We start from the raw sequence: 9737 nt of genomic DNA on the forward strand, positions 1-9737 counted from the left end.
TTTTCTGACCAATTTATTTTATTTCAACAATCTGTCAAAAGGAGCCCAAAAAACAAAGGTTATTTTACATCTTCTTATTTTAAAAAAAACACGCACAAAACCTGTTAGATTTGCCTATAAAAAACAGCTCTTGCATGTCTCCCTCCCCAGTCCCTCTCCTCCCCTTCTGTTACCACAGCCCAGCCCTACAAGGAAGGATCTTCTCTTCATCTATTTGGAGCCGGTAGACAGCAGGGCAATCAGGCCTGACGAGGCACTGATGGATAAGATATAGTTCCTGCAAAGGGTTCATTGTTAAGGAAAAACTCAAACTCCTCAGATCATAGCATGCCAAAGCAGAAGAGCTTCTCCACACTGAGTGTTTAATCACATCGCCCTGCAACCAGCCGACTGAAAATAAATGCCCAAGGCAGAAGCCCACAGGAACAGAGAACCATCGGCAGAAAACCTGCGCCACCTTAAAGTCTCAAAGACGGGGAGGGCACCCAATTCATCTGACTGAATTCAGTCTTAAAGAAACAGTTCACTAAGTGCCATGGCAAGTGTGAAGGGAGGAGACAACTGGTCTTCTCCATGAGTAAAGGAGGCGCAGAGCCCTCGGGATGATCCCCTCTCTGGGGTGTCAGGCGCCCCCTCCTGGGCTATCCCTTGGCCGCCAGGGCCTCTCAGAGTTCTGGTCTCCAAGCCCACAAGGCTATGGCTGGCTGGCTGGCACTGCTCCTCTATGACAGCATGACTTCACCTGTGAGGAGCCCGGCCACACATTCCTTTTAGAAGCAAGGTAAGGCGCTCTTCCTGCCCAACGGCTCCATTAGACCATGAACCCAAATTGGACAGCTTGGGCCCTGCATGGGATCGTGACGTGGGCCTCTTCCAGAGCCCCTGCCAGCTGGCCAATGTCAGTGCCCAGGGTCTGACAATCTGGAGCTAGAAGAGACCCACGGTGACAAGCTCGCTGCAGTTTCCAAACCCTGTTACACATTCCTGGCATATGGGAATCCCCGGCACAGTTTGGGTATGATTCTTTATTATGAAACCACAGAACTCCATCTAATCCAGTCCCCAAATCTTACCAAGGAGGAGGCTCACAACAAAGGGGCCTCCTGCCTCGGGGCCCTTCATGCCAGCCCAGCCCAGCCCAAGAAAGGAAGGTCCTGAGCAGTTCAAAGGATACACGGTTGGGTTGAAGTTCTTCAGGATAAAGAAAGAAGCGACAATGACCAAGACCAGGAAAAGGGTGTTATTGTAGAAGATGGAGAAGGTTGTAGCTTCATAGTCGGCCACTTCATTTTTTTTCCACAGGATTCTGCAGATACAGAGAGGGCAGCGTCAAGGCTCCAAGCACGTGGAGCAGGGCTCCAGCTCATGGGACGTGCTGGGGCCTTGGGCTGTGGGGGAGGGAGGCATCCGGGACGGGACCGGACGGAGGACAGGACAGAGTAGTGATGTCTGTGCCGCAGAGGGCAAGCACCCTGTGTCTCATGCTCTAGAGTGACAGAAATGCAGGGCCGGTCACCAGGAAGCTGAGGTCCTGAGGGGTGTGTATGCTGCATGTGAGCAAAGCGCACCCACCCACCCACCACCTTACTGGTCTTGTCAGTGGGGGCTGGGCCAGTCAATCATCAGCACTGAGGAAGCATGGGCTGCTCTTGCCCTCAGGGAGTTTATGCTCTGGGGGAGACCACCTCTCCACCAAGGACTTCTGGTGGGGATGGGGTCAGGAAAGGCGGCTAGAAATGGTGAGGAGGGACAGCTGGTGGTTGGAGATAGAAGCTACGCCTGGAGAGGGAGGGGAGGCAGCCATCATGAGGCTAGGAGACCAGGAGGAACGGGTCGGAATGGCGCACGCCCAGTCCCATCCAACTCTCCAAGCCTGTCTTAGGCAAGCGGGGCAGTCCCTGTGTTAGGGGCCAAGGGAGGAACAGAAATAAACCCTCTCTCCCCTAGACCATCTGGCGTCTCTTAGGCAGTCCACTTCGGTATTGGAGCACTGATTTATCCAGACCTCAGCCCCCATTCTGCTGCTCACACGTTTGGCAGTGTGCTGTTCTTAGCGTCAGGAGCTAAAGCAGAAGTTGGCAGAAGGGAGAGAGCCCCATCGGCCCCACTAACTGTTGGCAGCTCTGGCCAAGCCAGGGGGGAGAGGGAGCCGACAACAGCAGCCGGCGCCATCTCCCAGCTCCCCATTTATACAGAGATAACCATGAGCTGGCTGGAGAGAGCAGAGCATCTTGGACTAGAAAGAACACGGGCGCGGGGGGGGGGGGGGGGCCCTATACTCTCAACCTCTCGGTTTTTTACAGAGAAGGAAATGAGAAGAGAGTGTGGGGGAGGCCACATGATGTGACTTGCTCAGGGTCCCTACACAGACAACCTCTACCTCCTTTCATCGAAATTCTAAAATCTGAACAACTATTTTCCCAAATCCCCTTTACATTTTTTGTTAAATTCATAGATACTTTAAGAAACCAACCTTTCGTCTTTCTCTTTCCGAGACATCTTCCTGTTGTCAGCCTCAGAAAGTTTCCGAGTCACTTCTTTGGAGACAGCGTCCTCCCTCTTCTGGGCTACCCTGTGGGGAAATGTGCAGCACAGTGTTCACAAGCTCTGGGTGTGAATGCCCTCCTAGAAACACTGTGTCCTCACAGTTAGTCTTGGCAGCTGTGGGCTACTTACATTGGAAAAGAAGCTCGGACCCTAAGCCCCAAATTTATAGTTCAAAAACACAGTCTGTACTGGGCCAAAAGCAGGCCAGTGACCCCCCGACAAGATACTTCCAGAAGCTATAACAGTGCATCTGGCTTGGTTATTTAAGAACTCAAACATGCCTAGTTGTAGACATTCAATAAGTCTATAATGCCAAGTCATAAGCGCAGCTGTCAATCAATACCAAGTCTACTCACTCTTTACCTAAAATGACAAGCTGACACCTCCAAGTCCATTCATTTGACTAATGAATAACAGGCACAGAAATCCAGCGCCTACCAATAATCACTGGCACCAGCATGACTCCAGGTACATTTAACTCTTCCTCTGACATGCCGCAGGGACAACACAGACAACATAGCCCACGTTGGTCTAAACTCCAACTGGAAATGGACTCCACACGGTGATCTCCAGGCAGGGAGGCAGGGACCCAGGGGGATACTGCAGGTGCCACAGGGTCAGAGGGAGAGAAGTGCCCCCCCCCACCCCACCCCAACAGAGGCCAGGCCCAGCTCCTCTGTACAAAGCAGGATCTGAAGCACAGAGTGGGGAGGGAGGTAATGTAGAGATAACTAAGACCAGATCCCTGCTGCAGAGCAGCAGATCCACAGCCTATCAGGAGGACAAAGAAAGCGAAAGCCCGATGCCACTGATGAATCAAGTTGCTACTGAAAGGCAGGAATGAAATTCAAAATGACCTGATAAATTAGAAGCCAAGTCAATCTAACAAACATCTACTAAACGTCTTCCCTGGGCAAGGCTCCACGCTATTCTGCATACAAAGACTTAAAATGAAAATCAACAGGCACAATACGGACCCATTTAAAGACCCAAAGTACTAGAAACCTAAGGAAGATGGACTGCTATGGAGACAAAAAACGAGGGGGGTAAAGGAGCTGAGGACAGAAGGGTATTAGGAACTAGGAGAAATGGAGAGATGACCCAAAGCTGAACGAGCATAGTACTAATGTATTAAAGGCTATGCCTTCTTTCCACTCAGCTCTGCATAAAATCAGATTACACTAGACATCAAAAAAAGATCTAGGAAGAGATTTAAAGAACAAAAAAATAAGTCCTTTTATGGAAGATGAAAGGAAAGTGGGCAGTCTAACCTAGGCAGCTCAGCTCGGTGTCAGAGTGAAGAGAGCGCTGGGCCTAGAATCAGGAAGATCGCTTCTCCTGACTTCCAATCTGATCTCAGACACTTACTAGCTGTGTGACCTTAGACAAGTCACTTCACCCTGTTTGCCTCAGTTTCCTCATCTGTCAAATGAGCTGGAGAAGGAAATGGCAAACCACCCCAGGATCTCTGCCAAGAAAACCCCAAAGGGGTCAAGAAGAGTTAGACATGACTAAAATGACTCAACAACAACAAAGGCAACTGAAGGAAAACAAACTACTGTCTTTAAGTGAATATAAATAATACTGAGTTCAATTTTAGGAAGGAAGAAAGGAGGAATGGGAAGGAAGGGAGAAAAAGAAAGAATGAAAGCAAGGTTTAAGGCTTACCATCAGTGTAATGGAATGACCCAGCAAGAAAGGCTATGGGGACCCTAACCTTGGAGAATCTTCAATAATACAGGCAATCGGGGGCAGCTAGGTGGCGCAGTGGATAATGCACCGGCCCTGGAGTCAGGAGGACCGGAGTTCAAATCCAGCCTCAGACACTTGACACTTACTAGCTGTGTGACCTTGGGCAAGTCACTTAACCCCCATTGCCCTGCAAAAAAATAAATAAATAAAAATAATACAGGCAGCCATCTGTCCAAAAGATTCACATATTCAACTTCCTGCAGGCAAGGATATTGGGCTACGTGATTTATTAAGTGCAAGGTTCTATAACATCATACTAGAACTAATCCAGGGGGTGATTTCACAATTGTTATGGTCCTTTGAACCAAAATTGATTCTAAAACACTTAGCACAGTGCCTTGTGCACGAAGCACATGCTTGTCAACTTGCTGAGCTGACCAAAATGGACATTAAATCCCAAACTGGATTGAGGGAGTCAACACCGCAAGCGTGAAAACCTTTTGGCTCAGCTGCCAAGACGGTGCTGATCACCCGCAGAATCCAAAGCACTGAAATGGACACTGCAGGGAATTCGCAAGGACACAACAGCGTAACTGTTGCTCTTAAGAACGTACAGCATATAGGGGGTATGAAGCATGGGGCTGCAAATGTCCCAGGACAGCTCAACCACGTTACACCTCTAGGCTGGCCTTTCTGCAGTTCAATCTTTTCTTTTTCTTTTTTTTTTTGGTGAGGCGATTGGGGTTAAGTGACTTGCCTAGGGTCACACAGCTGGTCAGTGTTAAGTGTCTGAGGCCAGATGTGAACTCAGGTCCTCCTGACTCCAGAGCCGGTGCTCTATCCACTCACTACACCACCTAGCTTCCCCCTCTGCAGTTCAATCTTAAAGAAATGCTTGACACAAACTGATGTTAAGACAGACAGGAAACTGGCATGGCAACCGAAGAGGGGATGGAATGAAGCTAAGCCTGGAGGGGCTCAGCAGCAGAGCCCAACACTACCATCCAAACAAGGTGTGTGAACAAATACAGGGAACTGCTAGGATACCGGCAGCACCCGAGGAAGAGTGTTCTAGAGGCTTTGCAGAGGATGAACTAGGTACAGCAGAGACCAGTTATGGACCCAGGGTTGAAGGAATGTCCTTACTAGGACTAGCGGTGGCGTAAAGGGGAAGGGAAGGAAAAGTCCCAGAGACTACAGAGGAGAACCAGCCCAACTTGGTGGGTTTTCAGCCCAAGACTTCCAAGGGTCTCCTGAGGATCTGTTGCTAAAAGAGCTGTCACAAGTTCACAAGATTCATCAATTCACAGAATGTGGGTTGGCAGAGACCTGGGAAGCCACCCCATCCAACCCCCTCCTCACGTTAGAGGTGAGGAAACAGAGCCTGATGTTATACGACTATGACCCGGCAGAGCCCCGAGACCCCAGCCAGTCCTGCCTTGGCAAATCAATGGGATGTATGCAAGAGAGAGGCCTAAGATGAGCCAACTGTGTTTCTAACTGAGAATCAGCTAATCTTGAAATACTCACAAAGCCCACTGAGGACAGTCGTTTTAAGAAGAGCATAATAATTCCTTTAATTTTTCTTGTCTTACACTAATCTGATGATGTATAACAACTGCCAACATCAGGAGTCAATAAAAGAAGGCAGGAATCCTTGCCCACTCTGCCATTTTCCTCGTGGATGCCATTCTCTAAGAACATGTATTTATATACAGAGGATGCAACAACTATGTCAGAAATGAAGTCCATTTACCTTCTGAGGGCTGGGTTTGGAGTTGCTAGTTTTTGAAGGGGTTGTTTTTCTGAAAAGTCTTACGATTAAAAGAACATTCTCAGGCACTTATCCCTGCTTGGAAGGATCCCCAGGGTACTACTTAGACAAACCACAATCTCTGGGTCAGTTTTTCAGCAATAGCTATAACTAACTCAAAAGGACTATGCCACCAACCAAAAGAAACCACTGCTGGGGAAAAAAAGAATTTCCTAAGAAGCTTTTAATGGTTAAAAAAAGACTATTTATTTTAATATTTTTTTAAAAGCTGAATAAAGTTTCACCTGCAAATGACTTACTTGTGTTTGAGAACAAACTTGACGTTCTTGTAGGCAAAAGCGACCAGGTACGTGCTGACCAGGGTCATGACGCTGTAGAGGACGGCCGACTGCACGAGGTCCATGTGCCATATTCGCCAGTAGAGCCCTGCAACGGACAAAGCCCCAGTGTGACTGACCTCGACCCAGGCCGGACAATGAGTGTCCCAAAAGTCTCGGTGCGGTGCTAACCGTGGATAACTCCAGACGTCTCAATGTTACAGACTCAGGAGGAACATCATTGGAAAGTTTGTTTTAATTTCTTTTGCACTCAGTTCAGCGAACTTCGAATGATTTTGACTTTTAGAAGCCGGTATGCTCCATCATTACACACTGCACGTGTTTATGGATGACACTTTCTCAGTTTGCAATAAAGGTCCCCTTACCCGGGCCCCTCGGCCCCCTGAACCATCCCCACTGGACTTTTTCTTGTTGGATAGCCTCAAAGCTATCACATATGCAACAACATGTCATACTCTAGGTGATCTTACGGCTAGTATTACAAATGTGATCCATTCAGTCACTGAGCAGCACTTGATGAAAAATTTTACCACGTCTGAAAATTGACTAGGGAGATGGATATAGTGCCCAAGAAAGAGGTTAGGCTGGATTTTAATAAGAAACATCATTCTGAAATTTTAAAATTCATCTTTCAAGTGTTGTTTCTTGAAAGTTTGTGGCACTTATCCTGCTGGGGTTATCCAAGCTTATAACTGCACTAAGACCTCTGGAACAGCCTGTATTAAATATGGTTTTTGCCAAGCCCCCAGAGCCCTGCACCCCAACACCACTGAAAGCAAGGCAACACCATGGCTGGAGCACACAGGTCAGGTGGCCTGAGAGCTCTGAGTCATTCGTTTTATACATACAAATCCCAAACAGCTTCCTGTCTGCACCCACTAAGGCTACAAGGGCAGAGCTGAGGATTATAAACATTTTATAAAGGAGGGAGCTGAGGCTCAGGACAGTGTGGGTGACTTGCCCAAGGCTTGCAGGGCATTATATGGACTTAAGGAAGAACAGTGACTTTCAAGATAAGAGACAGACAATGTAGGGACTCTAGAGATCATCCAGCCTGACCCCTCATTTACAGGCCTAGAATAAGAGAGCCACAACCTGGCCCAAGGTCACCCAGGGAAGAACTAACAGAACTGGGACTAAACCAAGGGCCTCTGACTGATGCCAGGGCCCTTTCCACAGCCCCCAGTGTCCGCTGGTACCCACATCCGTAAGGGGCTGAGCCCAAAGGAGAAACAGGGCTCTTCTAATACCAAAGCTAGGGTGTCGCCAATGGATACCATAAAGGACCACTTTGCCCCCACTCCCCAAACCCCAAAGATGTTGATGTCATTGGCTCTGAAGCTCAGCAGGGAGGAAACAGAGCCCAGGCCAGTTGCTGCTAATTGGCTACATGACCCTGGACAAGGAGTTGGGCTTACTTAAGGTTTTTCCCCATATTTACAATAGGAAAAGGGGGGAGGGGGCAGGGATCAACCTCCCTCACTGGGAGTTGTGAAGTTCAATACTAACAAGGTAAGGAAAGGTACCCATCAAAGAACAAAAAAGCTATAATTTCAATAAAGCTCAGTGGACAGCAACACCCTAAAAGAAGAAGAAGGGAGAGGAGGATGGTGGAGGAGGTGATCCAGGAACCACACACAGATCCTTCACACCTTCTCTGACACAGGGTCCAAGAAAGACCTGGGTTCAAATCTCATCTGCAAAATGAGAAGGCAGGACTCAGCAGATCAGCTCTAAGGCCTCCATGCCCCCACGCCTGATGCCTCCGGGACCTCTGCTCCCCTCCCCACTTAGTCCTCCAGACGCCTGTGTGTAGGTTCCACCAGCACACTTAATGGTGGGTGACTAAGTCAGCCTGAGACCCTGGCTGGGAAGCTGAGTGTACCATCTTCTTCTGGGCCCCCTGGGAAGCCCCTGATCCTGACCTTCCCTGCTCAGGAGCGCCATCGTAAAATTCAGACAGAACACCATGTGGCGGCCACAGCCCGGCTCAGCCATGACCCTTCCCCAGACTGGGCCTCTGTTTCTTTCACCTGTGAAATGGGAGAGGAGGCCTGTGAGGCCTCTAGCTCTCTGACCTCCCTCAGACTGTAAGCTCATCGAGGGCAGGGCCTGTCTTCTGCCTCTCTTTGGATGTCAGTGCTTAGCACGGTGCCGGGCACACAGTAGGCACTTTATCAATACACTGAACTGGGATTCTCTCTCTCCATCCTCGGTCCCCCTCCCCCAACAACTCCAGGTCGGTCCAGGCAGGTCTTTGGGCCCTGAGCCCCTGCCAGCACCGCCAAGTTCTCCCGTCTGGTGGGCATCTCGTATGCCAGAATGCAGGGTCTTCTTGTTCCCTCCGGGCACAGTGACAGAGTCCTCTGCATGCCCCCATTTCCAACCAAGACACCCCCTTACCGTCCTGTTCCACAGCCCCAGATCCCTCCTCCTCCCCCGCCCCATCCGAGGCAAGTCTGGTCAATTTCCCATTCATTCATCTCCCAGTGACATCACTGGGGTCCTTCCTTCCCGGGTCTCCCGACTTCAAGCCTCCCCTGGGGCCTCGGCCCTGGAAGCAAAACTGCTGACCTCGGGCCTCCCCTGGGCCCCCTCCTATCCCCACACTCCGTATACAGTTGTCTTATTTCGGCCGGTAACGGGAAGGGAGCGCGCACTTATGGAGCGCCTGCTGTGTACAGGCACACTCTCTCGTTTGATTTCATGGGGGGGGGGGCCGTCTCGGCTCACGGCGCTCGGTATACAGCAGGCGCTCAATAATGGCTGGTGAGGGGCGGCGGACCCCCGCCCCCACCCCCCTCCCGCCCGCCACGTCCCCAGGCCGCCCGCCCAGGGCCTACTCACAGATGGGGATGGCCGACACGATGAAGGCATTCCCGAAAAAGAGCGCCGACGACTTGGCCGAGAGGTTGCGGCTGAAATCCTGCAGGAGCAGGTCCTCCTCCGACTGCTGCTTGAGGCCACCCTTGGGAGCCATGGCCGGGACCGAGAAACGCGAGGAGACGGCCGGCTCCGCTCGGCTCCACTGCGGCCCGGCGCGAGCGAGAAGCAGGGGAGGGCGAAGGCCTGCGCCCCGCCCCTCGCGGCCGCCGTACCCCGGAGCGACCCGTCAGCGCAGGCCGGGGCGGGACTACGGCCGCCGCGCGCGAGCACTGAACTCCGATTTGGGCGGCGCCGATGCCAGTCTTTGCATTCCCGACCTGTGAGAGCGGCGAGAACTTCAGTTCCGGGTCCGGTGCAGCAGAGCAGCGACGTGGCTGCGAGGGGTTGTGACGCCCGGGCAGGGGGAGACGGGACTTGCGGCTGTTTCCCTGAAGGGTTTTTTTTAATTTAGGAAACTTTATTGACAGCAAGCATCACAGACACTGACACGGAAGCTCTCC

At 50.8% G+C, this 9737-nt stretch overlaps 1 protein-coding gene across 1 annotated transcript; it reads right to left on the bottom strand.

The window, feature by feature from the left end:
* SSR3 (signal sequence receptor subunit 3) lies at window positions 1-9443 on the bottom strand. Its single transcript, XM_043999109.1, has 5 exons — window positions 9199-9443; window positions 6313-6439; window positions 2474-2572; window positions 1175-1306; window positions 1-277 (listed from the first exon to the last, which is right to left on the bottom strand). The coding sequence occupies exons 1-5, from the start codon at window positions 9329-9331 to the stop codon at window positions 211-213; spliced, it is 558 nt and encodes a 185-aa protein (XP_043855044.1). The 5' UTR covers window positions 9332-9443; the 3' UTR covers window positions 1-210.
* Between the last annotated feature and the right edge of the window lie 294 nt (window positions 9444-9737).

This window comes from Dromiciops gliroides, chromosome 3 (assembly GCF_019393635.1).
Source record: "Dromiciops gliroides isolate mDroGli1 chromosome 3, mDroGli1.pri, whole genome shotgun sequence".
Lineage (NCBI taxonomy): Eukaryota > Metazoa > Chordata > Mammalia > Microbiotheria > Microbiotheriidae > Dromiciops > Dromiciops gliroides.

Coding starts and splice junctions, on each gene's coding strand:
- SSR3 (XM_043999109.1), bottom strand. CDS start 9,331: ATGGCTCCCAAGGGTGGCCTCAAGCAGCAGTCGGAGGAGGACCTGCTC. Junction 2,573..6,312: donor AAGTTTGTTCTCAAACACAA/GTAAGTCATTTG, acceptor ATTTCCCCACAG/GGTAGCCCAGAAGAGGGAGG. Junction 1,307..2,473: donor CGGAAAGAGAAAGACGAAAG/GTTGGTTTCTTA, acceptor CTGTATCTGCAG/AATCCTGTGGAAAAAAAATG.